Here is a 20,235-nt window from a genome sequence, read left to right as displayed (position 1 = left end):
GTTTAAAACCATAAGCTATATTCATTTCCCATATTAGCTTTCCTTTTATCACATGTTTGTCCACCTTTAAAATACCTTGATCTGAACCCTTTGTCCTGCATAGTTTGAAGAAAAAACTATTTTGTTCTATTTTTTTTCTCCAGTAGTTAAGCATTTTGTAGTTTGTTGGTAATATTTCTTTAAGCTCTGTCTTACCAAGGTTAGTGGAATGTGTGATTTTTATTTGTTTTTTTTTTTACGGAAAACGATCTTTAATGAAATCAACTTTTGGCTTTATTCCAGAATAGATGATTTCTGAGGCCACAGAAGCATTTCACCAATTACAGTTTACGCACCTTTCGCTGCTGAATTATTGGGGGAAATGTCTATCGTTTTAGGCCCTGTGCCATATTTGTGATCTGTTTCCCCTTGTATTTTACTGGAGAACTGGAGAAACTACATTTCCCATGAGCTCTCGTGTGCCGAGTTTCAGATAAAAACATCCTGAATATAACGGTCAGTTGACAGACTGCCGCAGTACAGGGGAGGTGCGTTCATATAATCGTGCTCTCCAAGCAACACAATTTTTGAAATACACCAAAATAAACCATGGCTGAGGGCGATAATAAAAGCGCAAATCTGTTGGTAAGTGGCCTTTTAATGTTCCGTCTTACAGACGGGTTCTTCTGCTGTCGAAATGTATATCTTATGATTGTCTTTAGCAATATGCTACGCGGACTTGCATTGTGGTCACAACCTTAAACAATGGCACGACAGGACACCATTAAGCTTAATATGTATTTAGTTTAGTAAATGTTGGACTTGTGAATGAACCGAAAAGAAGGTGAACGCAACGGATGTGAAGTGCGTGATAAGATGTTAGCAAGCTAATTGAGTGAGTGCTAACGAAACGGATTACTCCGTATATCTAGCGTCTTACTAAACGGTTTTATGGATAAAGCGTTTGTTTCTTAACTTACGTTTTTGGTATATTACGTATTTAACAAGTATTTGCTTTTGATAAATGTTTGAAACAATCTGGAGACGAAAGTCTTCACATCCTAATCTGCATTTTTAAAGACATTGTAAAGCCACTGTGAGTTCTGGTTGACGTTTTAGCGTTAGCCTTTTAAAACGCGCACATTTTAACTGCCTGCGTTTTTACGTGAAGTATCGCAAATGAAGGATGAAACTCGACAGACCCTTTAAATGTGGCCTGTTGGTTCAAACACGGGATTTCAAAGTCACCGACTTTAAAGCCATTTATGTATCCTCTTTTACGTTTGTGCATGTTTAAAACTATAAAAGGTAATGAATAATTAATGTTGGTGTCTATTTCACGTTCTTGACATTCCTGCTGTATGCGCCCATCCCATGAATTCATGACACTCCCATTGTGCACCTATTTCCGATAATGCCATGTCATCTGTGGTAAGAGAGCTCATTGTTCTGATATGGTTACTGACTGAAAGCACTTCTCTAGGCTCAAGAGACTAGTCAGCTTGAAGAGCAGCTGCAAGGATGGGGAGAGGTGATCCTGGCTGGAGATCAGGTCCTTCGCTGGGAGAAGCCGTGGTACCCAGCAGCATTAGTGGGCGCCACCACAATCCTGTTCATGTGAGTCTGCTCTTCATAGAGTGCTTTACAGCTATTTCTTGACTAAAGGCCTAATCATTCGCTTCAGCTAATCAGATAAGGTTACACGCTTGAAAGCTGAAGTCCTTGAAGAATGTGTTTTTTTACTGTTAACACTTGCTTTCTCGAGCTTCTGATTATATAGGTTGTTACACAAAGTAAACGCTTGCCCTTTATAATAATGTATTATGATGTTGTAATCTGATCTATCAGATGTTCAGAGTGTTGTCATGAATTCCATTGATTTATATTGCTCATATACAGTAACTTTACGTTCTTGAAAAATATTTACATTTTGAATAATGTTACCAGTAGGGATGCATATCCGATATGCCAACATATATTTCCTTTTCTTTGGAAACAACACCAAGTCCCTCTTGAGAGGGAATTATTAACAAATCATTTTTACATTTGGTTAGTTTTATTTGTTATAAAAAAAAATTTCATTCTAAGAACAGTACGTTGAAATACTATAAATTATATCACTTATTATATCACATGCGTTTTTTGTTTCGCTTTTAGAAAGAGCAGTAGTGACCTTAACATTTTACATTTGTAGAGGACGTTAAGCAAAAGAGCAACTGAACCAAGTGTGAAAACACCCTAAGATGCTTTATAAAAAAAAAATAGTTCTTAACAGTGATGACTTTTAAAGAATGAGTTCCTTTTTTTATTCTTCCTCCTCTTACTTTCAGAAACATCATGTGCTATTAACACTAATTGTGTTTTGTTTGTTTTTCTTTTTTTGGTTTTTAATTTACCATACAGTCATGAAAAATGAAATTATGATAATGAAAGAGTTTGATCTTTTTCTGCAGGCTAATCTACATGTTGGACCCCTCTGTGCTCACTGGTCTGTCCTGCACTGTCATGATCCTGTGCCTGGCTGACTACCTGGTGCCCACTCTTGCCCCCCGTGTTTTTGGTTCCAACAAATGGTGAGTGAAGCGAGTCCTGCTTGAAGCATTGATCTCTTCATCATCTAGCAAGGTTCATCAGATAGCATGTTTCTCTTCAGAGCGCTTCAGATCCTCTGGGAAGACTCATAGGTATTTGCACAGCGTGTATGTTCTTGCGTCTTCTGGTTTTTAGTCTATCTCCCTGGCAACTTCCCCTGCTCTCGCTCAGGAGCCGGGGTCTCTGGTGTCTGAGTGACAGCTTGCAGTTGCTGCTGAGTGTCCAGTGTCAGACACAGTCTTGGTTTGACTCAGCGGATCTCCACTCTGCAGCGAGAGGTCTTGCTATGCACATCACATTCTGCAGAGCGAGTCGAGATCAGACCCCTGGCATTTATTTTAGTAACTGGCAGCTTCCCGTGGCCCTAAGCTTTAAGCCTTCAATATGGTCATGTTTTATGCCCAGAAATAAAATGCGACGGCTAAGCATAAATGGAAAACAGTTTACCTCTTCGTTTATGACTGATGTGTTTGTGTTACCCGTAAAGACGTTGTTTGGTTATTGTGCGTGTTTCCCGAGCGCATTTTTTGTTGCTGCACAGGACCACAGAACAGCAGCAGCGTTTCCATGAGATCTGTGGGAACCTCGTGAAGACTCAGCGCCGCGTGCTTGGCTGGTGGAAACGTCTGTTTGCCCTGAAGGAAGAAAAGCCAAAAATGGTATGCTCTTTTGACAGCACCTTCCTAGTTTTACGTCTTCGAAATTCACTAGTGACTCATAAGCACTTCACACTCGAAGCAAGCTGCCATTTCACACCAACAAGTTGGCTTTATCACTGTTGCTCAGCAGTAAGAACAAACAAACATGAGCCTAGCCCTCTTGCACAGCACTACTTATACATAATTAAGGAGCACTTGAGCCCCCAAGAGAAAATTTTTTTCATGTAATGTTCATAATCCTGAAAAAAAAAAAGTATGCAGCTTATTATAATGCAGTTATATGACCATGACATTCAAGATATGTGGGCAAAAATGTGACCCTGTAGTTATTTTTGTATCGTATTATGTAGTTTAGCAATATCACTCTAAAATAAGTGCTGTTTGTCCCTAATATCTGCTTCAAATGTGATGTTGATTTTCTATATCATCTGTTTCGCTCAGCTTCAATGGAAATAATTCAGAATAAAGCCAGCACAGAGCTTTTCTTTCTTTTCTTTTCTTTTCTTTAATGAATCCACATTTTTAAAGAAAGCAAGTGAACTAAGGATTTAGTTACCTATTCTTTAAGTTATAGTTCTGTAAGTTAAAAGTAAGTTATGGTGGAATCCTTGAGGTCACATTATTTTGTCGAGTTACTAGGTTTCTGGGTTTTGAACATATCAGTTGTCTTGCTTTCTATGCAGGGTCAGAAAGTTCTCCAGATTGGTTAAAAAAAAAAAAAGTAATTAAAAAAAAAAATACAGTTTTTGTGATCCAAAGATGAACGAAGGTCATGTAGGTTTGGAACGACATGAGTGTAAGCAAATAAAGACAGAAATAACATTTTTGGATGAACTATCCCCTTAAAAACAGTCGCTTCTCAATGGTTGAAAGTGAATAATAAATGTATTGAACAGCCATTGTTCAAACCAAATAGTGTGTACAAGTGAAATTGTTTGTGTGTATTATTGTGCCTTCTGTAGAAAATAGGCTCCTCCTCCTGTGTACTCTTTTTAACACATTTGTTCTACGGTCAACAGTATTTCCTCTCCGTCATCAGCAGTCTTGTGGCTGTGGCCTGGATCGGGCAACAAGTGCATAACCTCTTCCTCACCTACCTGATCGGTACGTATGCTGTTCATACGAGGGGGGGAAAGGTTTACCAAGTTAAGCAAACTGCTGAAAGTCCCCTCTGATGAAAACCTGCCGTATAACAGACCAATCCGCTGCTCACGTCCTGCCTCTTGCGTCACAAATGCTTTAGTTTACTAACAGGAAAAAAGGCAATAAGATCTGTGGATCTATGACGTGCCACAGTGTGCAAACTGTAGAGAAGTCACTGTCCTTTATCAAAGCTTAGCTCTTGCAAATGGTGACTAGGCTGCTCGACAAAGAGGTCATTGTATTTAGGTCATGGAAAGCCACGGTTTCAATCCAAAAATATGCTGCCACTTACCCTCGCTACACACAAAGTTTGTTAAATCTCTTCGTACCAATTAGGCGGAATATTTTGAAGTCTTATTAGTGAAGTCACCTCATGGGGGACAGTAATTTATCGTAAAAAATTATTAGTATCTTTTATACAGTGTCTGTGGCGGGTTTATACCTTTTTTTTTTTTTTTTTTTTTTTAGGGCTGTTGTATTCGTGATTGTCTGCTCATTTTCTGTTTCGTATCCAACAGTGAGTTTCCTTCTGCTATTGCCTGGCCTTAACCAGCATGGCATCATCACCAAATACGCTGGGATGGCCAAGAGAGAGATCAACAAACTACTTAAACAGAAGGAGAAGAAGAACGAGTGAAAGGTTATGCTCAAATGAAAAGTGAAATTCTGATCAACTTAAGTGTTAAAAACTTGTCATCTGCCCCCACTGAACGTCAGATCACAACAGACCAATGTAAAGCCTGAGCTGATAGTGAAAAGTAACATCTAGTAAACAGCTTAATTGTACGCAGATATCTCGTGAAGTTCACGTGTTTTGGTTTTAGGTTTCATTTCAAATTATGCATTTGTTTTTCATCTAAAGTAATTTTTTTTTTTCTCAAACACTGAAATGTTGCATTCGTTTCAGCCGTTTTTACACCCACTTGTATTTGCATGTCATAGTAAATGTTAAGTCTGTGCAAAATATAACGAGCGCTTAATTTCTTCTAATTCATTTTTTTTTAAATCGACGAAGCGACTCCCGAACCTTTACTTTAGCTAATTGGATGCACAGGACACATCATGGGAAGCCTTCTTCCTCGGATGGCTTGAAAACATGCATTTCTGCACTGTTCTGAAAATTGCACTGGAAAAAGAGAACTGGAGTGTTTGTGTAGGGAAGCTTAGACCCGTACTGCTGTACTAGGGCTGCGTGGACCTCATTGCTGTCCTCTAGCTCTAGCCACTTCCCAATCCAACACCTGCTGGGCTGTATATACGTGTGTTTTTTTTCCTCCTTGTATTTCTTTGTTTCCACTGGCTTGTCTTAAGTTTGTCTTCTCTCCTCTGTTCTTTTAACTGTCATTTTTTTGTGGTTTGAGTGTGTTCAGCACAACAATAAACTGATTTAAAACTATTTTCCCCCAAAAGCGTTGTTATTGTCAGCCATTAAAAATATTTTTTAATGATATAGCTGAAATGGAGGTGGTACTAGATGGGGAGGGTGAATATTAGACAAATTACTTGGCAAACAGAAATACAACAAAAAATGGATGAATGTTAACATTTTACAGAAGTGCATCATATTTAACACTAAATCAAATATGATTTAAAATATATACATGTACACACATTTCAACCTTCTGTTCTCTTCCAAGGAACACAATTTTTTAATATATGCTATTTTTAAGTAGCACAATAAAGTGTTTCGAGTCATTCTGAGTATATTTTATTAGCTGTTTATTGCCGACACGTTCAATACAAACGAAAAGAGTCGCTGTGCATCTCCCAACGCCGAGCTGCCCACAGAACCTTCTCCCCAGACTGCCTTCTGACCTCCCCGGGCCCAGCTGCTGCCTTCTCCTCTCCTGTAGCCCAAAATAGGAAAATGGTCAAAATAGCTCTTTGCGTGGTCATTTATGAGAGTCACTTACATGACCGCAACACAAACATCAACGGCGTCTGCCGGAAGTGAGCTTCACGGAACGCTCTTTTGTCTGCACAAGCGGTGGGGTCAGTTAAGCCTACCTGTAATGATGTCGTGCCTGTGCCGGAGGACTGGCTGTCCGCGTGCTTCGTTTGTCTGACATCTGTTGGAAGTGGCGCAATGCGCCGTTTGATAGGTTGTCTGGTACAGCGCGGCCTCAGCAGGGCTGGTGATCTCTTTCATCACAAACCCCTCACGGTTTTGCGTCCTGTTCTGTGCCCTGGCTCTGCGCAGGATATAATGCTGTACACATACGTAACGCAACAACCTCAGAAATAATCGGGTAGACTGAGGTGATTGATTTATCAATACGTTTTTACGATTTTAACATTTTCACTCTGGTTCAGCGCCGCCACCTACTGTAAAGATGTGCCACTGCGTTAAAAAACAGACGAGAGGCTTCAGACTTACTGGTATGATGTCCTTCGGGCCATGTTCGTCTCTGGAGTGAGTCTGTCCTCGTGACGGACGGAAGTTACTGAGCTCCAGCTTTCCATCATGCTGAGAGGCTTGACACGGATCTCGGGCCAGAAAGACCAGCGCTTGACCGTCGAGGCCTCTCCCAGAAAAACTCTTATGAAACAGAACTGAACGGTTAGTTCCTGTTCGTTCTAGTTTATGCTTTCAAGTGGCCTTATTAGTGGTAAAGTTATCCGATATTGCGATGCCATCTATCTCTTGCACATTTGGTTCTGCAGACATGAATCATATACGAGTATGACTTAAATCACGCGTTTCAGACTTTTTTAACAAAGGGTGCACATGCCTCCCAGAACATTTTTCCCTCTGAAGTGAGCAAGTACTCATTTATGGGACAAATGTCTCTTTTTTTTATTACTCTTCTGAATTGCTAAGACTATTCAACATTTGTGTAACCTTCTGCGCGTTGATGCTGTTCCTAATGCGCTTTTCCTCGTTGAGGGGCCTCGTTGAAGAAAAGAAGAAGATGCAATTATCCACTATTAATCTGATCGCTGGTAGCGTGCTCTCACCTCTGCATGTGTTGTAGAATAATCTGATTTATTCTGATCGCCGAGAGTCAGTGTGCTTTGATGCATTGGCCGTTCGCCCCGTGTCGGTGTGCAGCTGGCACGCTGTTTGTTTGAGGTCATCTGACGATTGCTCTCAACACATCCCAAAAACACAACCGCAGCTCTTCTCCTTAGAGGTGACACGACTTTATAAAACGAATCTGAAAACGGTATTCTCGTTTGCCACCATTCCACTTCATATCACCGTGTGGTCCTGCCGTTTCCCCGGCGCTCGTAGCAACGCCAAAACAAGACTTTTACATCAAAGCTCAAGCGTAACTCGGGCTATTAATGAGTCAATAATATCCCGAAGAGGCCTATATTAAAGTAGTAATAATAACCTACAAAACGAAGAAGAATAAATTCTATGAAGGATATCTTTACAAGTTCTGCGTCAGTAAAAATGCCGTTGCAATACAGGATCGCCTTCAGGTTTTAGCCGCTCTTTTAAGAATAACACCACTTTAGACTTCCATCTCTCTGTTTTATGTCAGCAGTTGTCGGTGCAGCTGAGTGAAACTTGTCTTTTTTAGGAGAGACGGGGAGTCTTGTAACACGGGGTTTGTAACGCTGTCATGGTTTATGTGCATATCTTTCTATTGGATAAAAACACTAGCCGCCCACATCTATAGAAATTATTCCATCCAGTATTTTTGGTGTTATATTGTAAAATTCACACAAAAATAGGTGAGTGGCAACACATCTAGTGACTAAATACAGCATGCACACACACACACACACACACTCAAACAACCACTGAGTTACTGATGCTTTCATCCCCCTCCTACTTGATCAGTTGAAAAATTCACAGCTAAAATGGCCATATTTCAGATATATTCAGTTGCTCTCATGACACAAACTTTTCAAACAATTCTAATTGGACATGAATGCTGCGCACTTTGAGAACACAGCCTTTTCTATGATAGATTAAATCTGCTTCCACGCTGCAGGCGAGCACAACTTCTTTTCTTCTTTTGTAAGGCCATCTGACCAGACCTTGGAATAAACACCAACCTCATTTTTATTCTCCACGCTTCTGGATCACGCAGCCTTTTTTTCCTTTCTGACAAAAATCGTCTTAACAGTAGCAGATCAGACACTTCAGTCGCTAGTCTTGCTAGTTTCTCAGCCTATTTCTGGTCTTAAGCCTCTTTCCAAAATGAAAGGAAAACAAATAAAAGCTTTTTAGAGTTAAAAACATCATAAAGTGGGATAAGACCCTCGTTTCTCTTCTGTAGAGGCTCTTCTTTTTATTAGTTCGATAGCAGCTGGCAAACGTAAATAGCACACTACCACCACCTACAACTGTTAGCATGAACCAGACACATACCCTTCATTCAACTGCTTTTATTACAGTAAACATTTACAAACACTGTTCTGCGTAGCATGCCAAAGAGTATGAGTAATAGCAAAGCAAATGTTTATATATTTAGTTCCATAAAGACTAGCACCAAATATATATATATATATATATATATATATATATATATATATATATATATATATATATATATATATTTCTATAGCTAGCTAGGTCTTTGAATTTGCTGAATCATCAACAACGATTTTGACCAAGACAAATTTTCTTCGAAATAACATTTATGAAAAATACAAATATGCTTATATTTTTAATATAGGCTATTCCTCCATGTGCCTATGCATGCTTGGCCCTCTCTAAATATATACTACGGAGCTTATATGTGTCATAGAAACAACTGCGCAGCCATCTTCAAAAATCTGTCTTTGAAAATGTTGCAGTGACTGAATGCCACCATGTCTTTACTGTATAGAGACCAGATGGGATACAGCTGTGGTATACTGGGCATGCATACATCAATATAGCATTGGGAGGTTGTTTTTTTTTCACACTGTACAACATTACAAGATTTTTTAAAATTATTTTATGTGGTAGGTTTAGGGTTGGCATAGACATTAATAAAACACAATCTAATAGATAAACAAAAAGCATTTATTGTAAATTAAACATGTCTGGGTTCTGATGTCCTTCGCATCCAGCTATTTGTAGCTGTAAAAAACAGCTTGTTGTGCCGCTTAATATTGCAAACAGATGTTCACCATTTAATTTAAATGCATTATCATAGTTATGAATACAGTAGTTTGTAGCGCACAGTTTTATAGTTTACTCTCGTTATTTCCCTACAGCCGCCAATAGACCTTGCACATTCTCAAAACAAAGCGTACTTCCGCATTAAAAAATAAGCTGGATAGCATCACTGTTGAAGAGTCATTAGCTTGGTGTAGTGGATTTACTTATTGGAGACGTAACCAAAGTTATCACGTGTACTGTAATGTTTTGAATCGGGTGTCAAAAGAAATGTCAGTAGACTGGGAAGATTCAGAAATTCATACCTGACCCTTGTGGTGAGAAATCAAGTCCCATTAGGACCCCAAGCTGGGATCAATGGGATCGCTGGCTCAAATTACTTTTATTACTACAAAATTAGGTTATGATAAATGCTGAAAATTATGTTACACTGATAATTAATTGTATTTGTTAGCTTATGTACTAGCCTAGCATACAGAGATACCTGATTAGCTGCAGCTTTTATACAGGAATTTGCACTTATCATTCACGATTATTAATATTATTATTGAATTATATGTCCAATTATTTTTTTTTCCACTTAATAGGATATTGTTACTTTTATTTATTAATCAGCAGTTTATCAAGTGCACGAAATGACAATTAATTAGTTTTTTTATGCATTTTGTTCTATGCACTATATAGTAAGCCATATGTTTTTACATTGATATGGGATCACGGAGTCCTAAAGGAACCGATTTCGAGGGGGGACTGTGGAAATAATGATGACAGAAGAAAGGGACAGGGCTATAAGGGACATTTGCAATTATGCATTATAAAATATGTACAGTTTTCCAGACTCCACTCTCGTTTTCTCTTGTATTTTTGTACTTTTATATTAAAGTACTGGATGCACAAACGTCCTGCAGCCATTTAAACTGATTGTGAGCTTATTCGCCACTAAAGGTACTAGAAGTAATTGCTTTTTAGGCAGAAACGCGGTCTTCAGGCATATCCGACACCGTCTGGACTTCAAGCGAACAGGTCTTCGGCACGCTTCGAGGACAGTGCCTCTCTCTGTGATAGCTCAGACCTTTTCTGGAGGTGAAGCTGCTTCCGCAGTGAGCGCAGGCGTACGGCTTCTCTCCGGTGTGCAGCCTCACGTGATCCACCAGGTTCGCTTTCTTAGCGAAGCCCTTTCCGCAGTACAAGCACGCGAACGGCCGCTCCCCTACGTGGATCTTGTGGTGCTTTATCAAATAATCGGCCGTGGCGAAGGCTCTCCCGCATTCGGAGCACACGTGGGTTTTCACGCCCTCGTGTATTTTCTGGTGCGCTTTGAAGCACAGCAGCCACAAGAAACCCTTCCCGCAAACCGGGCAGACGAAAGGCTTCTCGTTTTGATGAATTTTCAAGTGCCTCTTCAGGTACGACTCCAAAACGAACGTCTTGTGGCAGTGCTCGCAGGCGAACTCCCTCTCTCGGGAGTGAGAGTGGCGCGTGTGGATTTTCAGACAGCTCGCCCACGCGAAGCCCTTTCCGCACTGAAGGCATTTGAAAGGCTTCTCCTCCGTGTGTATCCTCATGTGCGAGGTCACGTTTTGTTTGCTGATGAAGCTCTTTCCGCACTGAGGGCAGGCGAAGGGCCGCTCTCCGGTGTGGATTTTTAAGTGGTCCTTAAGGTGTCCTTTGTTGAGGAAGCTCTTTCCGCACTGAAGGCACGTGTGAAGACACTCTCCGGTGTGAATTTTGACGTGGTCGTTAAGGGTGCGTTTGTAACTGAAACTCTTCCCACACTGCGAGCAGGTGAAGGGTTTGCCTCCGTCGTGGCTCAGTAAGTGGCTCCGAAAGTGCTCGTTGCGTTTGTAACTCTTGCCGCACCGAGGACAAACGAAGCGCTTCTGCTCGCCGTGAATTAGCACGTGATCGCCGAGGCTTCTTCTGCGAGAGAATTTCTTCCCGCACTGAGGGCAGGAGAAGGGCTTCTCTCCGGTGTGAGTTAGCATGTGATCGTTCAGGTGGCCTCTGTGGGCACACTGCTTTCCACACAGAGAGCAGGCGAAAGGCTTTTTTTCTGTCGCCCGAGTGCTGCTTTGTGAGAAACCGTTTTTTCCGGACTGGCAGCGAATCTGGGATTTTTCTCCGGTGAGGAGATGATGTTTCTCCTCCGTTTCATTTAGAAGCTGACTTTCCTTCTTTACCTCTGCCAGGCCTGAAATGACAACAACCAATTATTAACCTCTAAAGGCCAGAGAAAAAAGTTTTCATGTCTTTAGATTGTTTATAGCATTAAAAATGATATTCCGTTCATAAATTATCCTATATGTCCTCAGTAGAGGACATTGGGACTTTTAAAAAAAAGGAATGAACATAATTTTTTTTTCTAAATCACTGATACATTTTTTGTTGTTAAGACCAAAATTTGTATACAAATGATTCTCAACTGTAATAACAGAATGATTTGATATATCATTTTTCTTCCTGACAAAATATGTAAAAAACATTTACAGGTTGTTTTTAACATAAACAGGTTTTCTCCTTATATACAATAAGTATATATATAAAGTAAATATAATTTGTATATTGATGTATTTTTGGGGCAACATGTAATGAAGTGTAATAATAATAAAAGATTCTCATAATAATATATAATCTTTAATAGAATATTGACTTCCCAGTTAATTTAATGTCTCCCAAAATGCGTAATAAACATGCTTTTGAGTCCAAAAAGTATAAAATCAACAACTTGTTTCTTGACAGGAAGTAATATTTTGATGATTTAAAACCCCATAACATTTTCCTGAGATGTTAATTTATGACATTAACCAGGTATAATTACAAAATATTTATAAAAAGACCTAAGAGAAGTCCTGATGAAACATCCAATCATTTGGTGCTCTGCACAGGACACCCAGACTTATAACTTATAACAAACTTATAACATGTATAGTCTCTAGAAATTCACTGAAATATAATCTTCTCATATGAGGCCGTAAGAAACAGTTTTTTAAAAAAAACCAACACACACAGGAAAATCTGAAAGAAAAAAAACATTATCATTTTTTATATTAGCTTATTAGATTGTCTAATTAACCCTGACCTGGTTGCACTAATGCACCACAGCAATTATAAGAAGAAAAATAATAAAAAAATGGACACCGACCTTCTTTGAGCTCATTTTCTGTTCTGCAGGGATCAGGATCACAGGTGTCATCATTTTCCTCTTTAATAAACATCATCTTTATATGCAAGTTGCATATCACCTTGATCTATCCCTGCTTGTTACGCTAATAAAAGGACAACGCCAGCGTTTTACTGGATTTAATCTTACTCTGTGTCTTTCTGCTATGAACTCAAAGCGTCTGATGGTAAAATTTGTGTTTTGAAATCAGTATCCAGGGGCATGTCATCTACTGGGTTGCGTTGTTGCCATCGTCTTATTCCTGTCATGTCGGAAAGCCACGTTTTGGCGCATTGCTGCCACTCACTGGACTGGAGGACGGGTTTAAGTGACTCGAAGAAAAACTTATTTTCCCCCTTCCTGTAGCCTATTTGTTTAACAATACAATATTTGAACTACATAAAAAACCCAGATCTTTCTAAATCATAACGCTGTGAAAATCATATGTGCAGTAGCGCGTAATTCTGTTTTGTAAGTAATTTAATAAGAGGTAAATAAGGTAAATGCAAAATTCTGATAAACCCATGAATCAAAGGCAAGATTAAAAAACAAAGACCTTGAAGAAAGTCTGCACACTCAAACGACAAATAGCCTGAGTAAGATGTTTGTAAGTATATTGAGCAATTTACTGAATAAAAAAGGCAACATTTTTGGTGACAGGTTAGCCATTTTCGATGCCAAGCTAAAAATACAGTTTAATTTGAGAAATCACATGGTGATTTGAGAGATCGTGTCATCAATCAGACCATATGTCAATCCAAAACAATAAAATAAAATAAATACATTCAAAAATAAAAACATGAAATAAAATGCGAACATATTAAATTGCACAATGTCAAAGTATAAGAGAAGAAAAAACATTAAGAAAAAATAATAAGATTAAAAAACAGCAATCACATCAAATACTGAGATCAAATATTAATGGTAAAAAAAACATTAATGGTAAAAAAATTATTAAAAGCTTTACAATAATGTATATTTATATTTTTCTGTTTTCAATTTTACATATTTAATAAGTACATTTATAGAATATTATTATACTTTAAATTCAACTTAATCATATTTTAAAAATAGAACGTAAAAATAGAAAATAGTCACATTACAAAGTTTGTATTTTTTTTTCACAAAAATGTTCAATTGCACCAAAATAAACATCAAATTAATGCACAGTGCTGTCGTGTTCTTTCAAATAAGTAAAAAAATAAAGAGTCAATGTCTTTCACACTTTTTAAGCACGGACTGCCATTTGTGAAACCGGTTGCCGTATCACGTGTTGTCCTGTAGATGGCGGTAATAGGTCTCTCAGTGAATAACAGCATCCGGAAATACAAAACAGTCAGAGTCGTTGGCTGCTGTTGCCTTACGCGACGAGATTGGTGAATTGAATGGAGCAGTGACATATTCTGTTAGAAAAAAAATGCCCGTTTGTTCAGCTTATAAGTGCAAGAATCGCTCTGATGGATCGTATAAAGAGGCGTACAAAAGGGGCGACTTTTCTTTTCACACGTAAGTTTTAACTGAGATGTTTGTTGAGAGTGTTGCAAGTTCCAAGTAAGCCTCAGACGCAAAGTCCCCGGATCAAAACATGCGCACGTGCATAACAGATGCTTTAGCTGCTGATCAGACGTGCTACAGCTTTGCCAAACATACGTTTACAGACGTATTTGTGTGTTTGTAAATATAATCACTTAAGGGGCTGTTGTCATCATAATGTTTTGTGTGTGGCATTTTTGAGGAGCTTTTTGTGAACGGTAGGGACTTCGAATCGGATCTTTACCTAAAATATTAATTTACTGATTTCCTTCGTATGTTATCTGTGCATGGAGACACATGTCTCTGTGCTATGAGCGAGTCATCCACTCAACACCGATTCATTTAAAACAGCTCGTTGACCTTTTTTTTTTTTTTCTTTGAATACGGGCAGGTGAGTTTACTTACTTTTTGTAACTATGGCTTCATCAAACTATAAAAAAAAGACAGCGGAAGTCTAAATAAAAACACGATGTCGTTACATTCCAGACATTCATAATTGGCCTTGATGAAATGTTTAAAAAAATGAATAGTTAAAAGAAAAAAAAAACTCAGAAATTAAAATGTTGTTATAATTTACTCCTGCCCAAACCCATTAGACATACATTAAAATACGTTAAAACATTTACTTTGATGTGCTGTAGAAGCACCACCGGGGGTTTTACCCTAGTACCTTCTTTATCAGTAATACTGTTTTGTTTATATCGCTATCAGAGCTGCGAAATAAGGAGGTTTGGAGATATTTATATACGTGCAGAACAAACCGCTCTCAATGAAAATGGTGCTCTATCTCAACTGAGATTATTAGAAGTGTCCGTTAGGTGGCAGTACTCCGTGTTCGATCTTCCGTTCAATCCCACCAGAAGAACAGTTCCCGGAAATACAAAATAAGATGCGTTTTTAACGTTGGGAATTGCATAGAAATTGAATTATTTAAAAAATGCCAGTGTGTTCAGCGTATAAGTGCAAGAAGCGTTCAGATAGAGAGTATAAAGAGGCGTACAACAGGGGCGAGTTTTCTTTTCACAAGTAAGTAAATGTATTTATCTCATGTTCGTAAAGTTTCAAACAACCCCCCAAATAACTCACCAGCGTTATAAAATGTATATTCAAATGCATGCATATTTTGTCCAGCGTCGTTATGGTTTTGTGACGCATGCATAAACGCGCTTGTGTGTGTGTGTGTGTGTGTGTGTGTGTGTGTGTGTGTGTGTGTGTGTGTGTGTGTGTGTGTGTGTGTGTCATCGTGCAGATTCCCGCTAGCTGACGGCTTGAGAGTGAGAGAGTGGCTCCGTCGGATGAGATGGCAGAACTGGTGGCCAACGGGAAACTCCGTCCTGTGCTCGGATCATTTTGAGAAGGACTGCTTTGAACAAGTGGGCAGCCACAAACGACTGCGCAAAAATGCTGTCCCCACTATCTTTAATTTCCCCAAACACCTGCAGTGGAAGGCAAGTCAACGCTGCTGTGCGTGCTTTGAAAATGGTGTAACTTGAAATGCAAATGATGCAAACATTTACTTTTCTGCTTGTTCTTTTCGTGACTTTTATTTTTATCTGTCCACACACAGGTGCCAGCTGTCAAGAGGCGATCTCTGGTATGTATGAGAGACTAGATGAATCAAGTACAAATTTTAGTACGTTTTCCAGAAAGCAGTGCTTCTTCACACCAAAGGCATTTCCAAATAATCCAGAATTGCTGGTTTTCCTTTTCATCCATTGTTGTGCACATATTTGTTTATTATTGGTCTTATGCAGTTTACGGTAATATTAATAAATTAAACGTTCGATTATATATTAACTTTTCCTAAACGGGGGTAATTTTTAAATGAATAAATAAAACATTTGTAACAGTGCCATTAACTATCACAGGAGAACTGTGAAATGAAAATGTTGTTGTTGTTTTTTACTTCAAATAACTATTTATATAAACTATATCATCTGAGAAGTTTATATATCATCTGAACTTTTATAAATATATTTGATAATTGACATATTGATCTGTTGAGAACCATTGAATTAAATCTCTATTTGAAAGCCGTTTCATCTTTTATTGTTTTAATTTCTAAACACATAATACATTTGTTTTGCATTTTTCAGAATCGTAAGCCCGTTGAAGTGCCTATCAAACCAAAACCAACCCCGGTGTCCGCACCAGTAACACCACGGTAATGTGTTTGTTAGCCCGTGTGTTTCTTGCAGTTTTCTGCCACGTAAGTAATTCCCTCTAGTTGTCTTGCTGCTCAATGTGTCCCATTCGTGTGTTTTGATAGGCTCGAGGGGAAGTTTGTTCACGTGCCTGTGGACTCTGATGGTTCTGGCCTCGGCCCCTTGCACGCCGGCAGCTTCCACGATGACTACTGCAAACCACAAGTTAATAGTTGTTGGTTTTTATCTCTCTTTTGTAGAGCGTTCTACGCACTTGCACGTTGTTCACCGGTCGCTGTGTTTCCACAGAGCTTTCACTGGATGAAGCTTTCAGAGGGTGATGATGAGGCTGATGATGAAGATGATGATGCTAGTGTATGTAGACCTTGTTACAGTCTGTAAATGTGTAACTTCAGCTTTACGTATTTGGAAATAGCCCCCTGAATGGTGTTTTAGCTTTTATTTCATTGTTTATATGTATGTGCAGGATCCTGGAAACGATGTCGCTTATGATGATGCTCCTCTTGAAACGCCTGAAAATCCAAACACTCAGTTTATTAGGGTATGACAGTGAAATGTAATTTAACGTGTGGCTTTTTCATAGTCTTAACCCTAATTTTTAATATTCTATCCTCTTAATTTTTCCATCTAGGTGACAGAGAGATGGCAGTGGTTGAGTATAGATGTAACAGGGCCCTTTCAAGAAAGCAAAGGCCCCTTTAGCCACATTGTAGTCATCTGTGATTATTACTCTAAGTGGATTGAAATCTTTCCATCAGAAAAGCCTAATTCTGACTCCATTGCCCTGCTTATGTGCGACGCCATTTCCAGATATGGGTTTCCTCTGGGATTTCTCACACCTTGGGGTGCTAGAGGGATTCAGGTCAGAACGGTAAGTCGTGATTCACTGGATAATGTTTGAGCAATTAGTGCAGGTTTAATTATTTAAAATTGTATATTAGGGATGCACCAAATGTTCTGCGATTGAAATTGCAACCGAGCTGGCGGCCTTTCTGCTTGTTAGCCAGGGTTCAAAGTCCAAATCTGGGGTAAAAGAGTGCTACACGTCAGCTGCCAAGTAACATTTCCATGCATTTTTTAAATAAAAAAAGGAAGACAATAATAATAATGATTACAACAGCTCTTTGAGTACATTTATTACAACACTCACACATAGTGTTCAGATTGGGATCTGTAATATTTTTCAATGTTTTAAAAAAAATTTGTTTCTGCTCAGCAAGGCTACATTTATTTGTACGGTAAAAAAACACATGCCTGATTCAAGAAGGGGGTCTCAAAAGTTTAAATTTAGTTTAAGTTAAATTTGTGCTTTGTTGGTATAGTTAAAAAAATGTTTAGTGTAAAGTCAATATTTTTTTAATTGTTTTGTAATTATTTTTTTCTCAAAAACAACTAAAAACACATTTTGGCTATTTAATTTATTCATTGCAGGGTTTAATTTTGGTCAGCTTAGGCTAAGAATTTTTATTTCGGTGCATCCCTATTGTAAATTGTATTGTTATTCATTCAAATGTGCAGAAAGGTTTTTTTTTTTTTTTTTTTTTAAATGCTGTATCTTAACTTTTTTGACTCTTCTAAGCCAAGAAAAAAAGCATGTTTGAAGATGTAATGTTATTTTTATGTTATGTTTCTCTGAAAATAATGCTACTGCCAGTAGTTCTGCTATGAAATGGGGCAGATTCTGGGCTGGAAAATTGAAGTTCCCATTTCAACCGCTAGCTGACAGCTTTAATCTGTATGATCCTTCCTGCTTCCAGGGTTTGGAAGGAATCCTTGTTTTTACATAATGATGCTATTACTATAGTCAGTAATTCAGCTCTTGAAATGTGGGCGAAATGCCTTTGTTTTGCAGTACCCATTCAACTGTCAATCCTACATAAATGCCTCGCAGTACAATTTTTATCTTTACCCTTTTTTCTTTCTTTTGTCTAGGTTAACAGAGCGCTCAATAATATTCTGATGATAAAAGACATCTCCCTTGTCTCCCGGCATCACCAGGCTTCGCAGCTCGAACCTCACACACAATACCACATTGTCAAGTAAGCTTAGAATTGTTTGGACATAAATCACAGTATTACAGAACAAGTATTATGAAAAAATGTATGGTGTGGTTTCTTTACAGTATGGTGGAAAATCTGGTAAAGAAGTATCCAGACAGATGGCATGTTCATCTGCCTGTCAGTGTGCTGCGCTTTAACTGCAGTGTGCATCCAGAAACCAAACGCAGACCTCTGTCGCTCCATCGCAGTGAGGGAACTAAACCTTATACATCACCCAGAGATCAGCCGGTGTGTAATGTGATATTACAACAGTTCTGTTCACACTGGAAGTGCTCTGCTATTAAAAATGTTAGATATGGAGAAATGCAGTAAAGTTTTATTTAGTGATTCTGCACATACAAAATAATTTACACTACCCTTGTGTTTGGGCTCGGAACAGTATTGCTTTTTTTTAAAGACGTATTTAATACTCATCTATTACTTCAATTATTTAACCATACATTTAAACATACAGTAAAAAAAAAAAAAAGTATTTTTAAGTGCAATTCAATCCTGTGATGATAGCAGCTGTTACTCCAGTTTTCTGATCTTTTTTTTCCTTTTTTTGTAAAAACCTCATGACCTGAGACTAGAATGTGTATGCATAAAGTACATTATTACATTTGAGTGTTTTGCTTTTTTATTAATCAAGCTCAGTGAAGATGACCTTGCAAAATACACCTTCAAAATCCAGAAACCAAACCCTTTAAAAGAAATTGAGGCACTAAAACGAATATTCCGTGAGTATGATCATCTCCGATCCAAATCTCCGTTCACCCGTCTATTTGCTTTTCCTTCACATATGTGATCATTATCATTCAACTTTTGTTAACACAGGAGAATCAGCGGACTGCATTGTCATTTCATAAAACAAAAAACAGGTAAGTGTGAATGAACAGAGATATTTTACCCTGTCATTTAATTTCATTAAAAAAAATTATAATTGCTGCTACTAAAACAACAGGGTTTTTTGTTTCTTCTGTTGCTAGTGTGCCTGTTGTAACCGGAGTGTGACTTCAAACTGAAGGTCCAGTGAGGAAGAAGCTCAGTAAAGACAACTTGGGCGAAGGATGATCAATAATGAGCCGTTACAGAGTCATAGAAACCCAGACTGATATGTTATTTGCGATTTTCATATTGAAATAGTTTGCAGCATTGTGAATGCATACCATTAAAGGTATTAAAGTATGTAGTACTAACTGTAAAAGAAAGTTTGTGTATATGAAAATAACCAATTCAACCAGATTGAGCCCACAAAAGATTATTTAATGTTAATAAATCCACAAATACTCCTGTGAGTTGCAGGCAATCCTAAAGGATATTGTGGAAGTCTGAAATGAAGTGTGAATGTTTGTGTTTTGGGTTTTTTTCCAAATAAACCTTGTATATTGTTGCATCAACATGAATTAACCATTGTTTTACTACAAAGAAAGGTTACTATAAAGCAACTATGGCAACCACAAATTAACCATAGTTTAGCCGTGGTAATTTGTAGGACATTTCAGGTTATAGAAATAGTACTAAGACCAAAAAAACATGGTTACTACACTTTTACTATAGTAAAAGCATAGTTATTTTGTAAGGGAGTTTATTCGTCAAGGTTTTGCTAAGAATAAACTCTTTATACTCGATGATGCCATGTCTTTGTGAATTTCATTTCTGTATTAGTGACCCAGGAACACAAAATTCATAAGGTTCCTTTTTTTTATATTGAGATAAGCAAACATTATATATATATATATATATATATATATATATATATATATATATATATATATATATATATATATATATATATAAGTTAAAGCTAATAATTTTCTTGGCAATGCATATTACTAATCAAAAATTAAGTGTTGATATATTTACGATGGAACACGATCATTACTGATTTTTAATTAATAAT

The 20,235-nt window shown here is 38.0% G+C and overlaps 3 protein-coding genes across 6 annotated transcripts; 2 read left to right on the top strand and 1 right to left on the bottom strand.

The window, feature by feature from the left end:
• Positions 1-467: 467 nt before the first annotated feature.
• arl6ip1 (ADP-ribosylation factor-like 6 interacting protein 1) lies at positions 468-5,769 on the top strand. The gene is made up of 6 exons (XM_043235484.1): positions 468-624; positions 1,463-1,596; positions 2,433-2,552; positions 3,113-3,230; positions 4,250-4,334; positions 4,892-5,769. Exons 1-6 carry the CDS (start codon positions 589-591, stop codon positions 5,008-5,010), a joined length of 612 nt encoding a protein of 203 aa, XP_043091419.1. The 5' UTR covers positions 468-588; the 3' UTR covers positions 5,011-5,769.
• A 2,952-nt stretch (positions 5,770-8,721) lies between these two features.
• Positions 8,722-12,854, bottom strand: si:dkey-66i24.8 (gastrula zinc finger protein XlCGF57.1). Its single transcript, XM_043228438.1, has 2 exons — positions 12,578-12,854; positions 8,722-11,626 (listed from the first exon to the last, which is right to left on the bottom strand). Exons 1-2 carry the CDS (start codon positions 12,651-12,653, stop codon positions 10,401-10,403), a joined length of 1,302 nt encoding a protein of 433 aa, XP_043084373.1. The 5' UTR covers positions 12,654-12,854; the 3' UTR covers positions 8,722-10,400.
• Positions 12,855-13,921: 1,067 nt separating this feature from the next.
• zgc:153292 (uncharacterized protein LOC100003014 homolog) lies at positions 13,922-19,963 on the top strand. 4 transcript variants are annotated; one of them, XM_043225584.1, is made up of 13 exons: positions 14,675-15,154; positions 15,378-15,576; positions 15,696-15,722; positions 16,225-16,292; positions 16,398-16,497; positions 16,582-16,647; positions 16,760-16,834; positions 16,925-17,164; positions 18,226-18,332; positions 18,416-18,581; positions 18,985-19,072; positions 19,170-19,213; positions 19,322-19,963. In XM_043225584.1, exons 1-12 carry the CDS (start codon positions 15,066-15,068, stop codon positions 19,199-19,201), a joined length of 1,257 nt encoding a protein of 418 aa, XP_043081519.1. In that variant the 5' UTR covers positions 14,675-15,065; the 3' UTR covers positions 19,202-19,213; positions 19,322-19,963. The 4 variants fall into 4 exon arrangements, with proteins under 4 accessions (XP_043081507.1, XP_043081512.1, XP_043081519.1 ...); XM_043225572.1 differs by lacking the exon at positions 14,675-15,154 and adding an exon at positions 13,922-14,101 and having other exon boundaries at positions 16,398-16,647; XM_043225577.1 differs by having other exon boundaries at positions 14,208-15,154; positions 16,398-16,647.
• Positions 19,964-20,235: the final 272 nt, after the last annotated feature.

The sequence above is a fragment of the Puntigrus tetrazona genome, chromosome 3 (genome assembly GCF_018831695.1).
Source record: "Puntigrus tetrazona isolate hp1 chromosome 3, ASM1883169v1, whole genome shotgun sequence".
NCBI lineage: Eukaryota > Metazoa > Chordata > Actinopteri > Cypriniformes > Cyprinidae > Puntigrus > Puntigrus tetrazona.
The sequence above is the reverse complement of the archived record's forward strand: the minus strand, read 5'-3'. Positions and strand labels throughout refer to the sequence as shown.

Excerpts from the sequence above, each read along its gene's own strand:
- zgc:153292 (XM_043225572.1), top strand. The coding sequence starts at position 14,013 with ATGCCCGTTTGTTCAGCTTATAAGTGCAAGAATCGCTCTGATGGATCG. Across the intron at positions 15,577-15,695 it reads CCAAACACCTGCAGTGGAAG|GTGCCAGCTGTCAAGAGGCG; the intron begins GCAAGTCAACGC and ends GTCCACACACAG. Across the intron at positions 16,293-16,397 it reads TCCGCACCAGTAACACCACG|GCTCGAGGGGAAGTTTGTTC; the intron begins GTAATGTGTTTG and ends GTGTTTTGATAG.
- arl6ip1 (XM_043235484.1), top strand. The coding sequence starts at position 589 with ATGGCTGAGGGCGATAATAAAAGCGCAAATCTGTTG. Across the intron at positions 2,553-3,112 it reads GTTTTTGGTTCCAACAAATG|GACCACAGAACAGCAGCAGC; the intron begins GTGAGTGAAGCG and ends GTTGCTGCACAG. Across the intron at positions 4,335-4,891 it reads CTTCCTCACCTACCTGATCG|TGAGTTTCCTTCTGCTATTG; the intron begins GTACGTATGCTG and ends CGTATCCAACAG.
- si:dkey-66i24.8 (XM_043228438.1), bottom strand. The coding sequence starts at position 12,653 with ATGATGTTTATTAAAGAGGAAAATGATGACACCTGTGATCCTGATCCC. Across the intron at positions 11,627-12,577 it reads AGAAAATGAGCTCAAAGAAG|GCCTGGCAGAGGTAAAGAAG; the intron begins GTCGGTGTCCAT and ends TTGTCATTTCAG.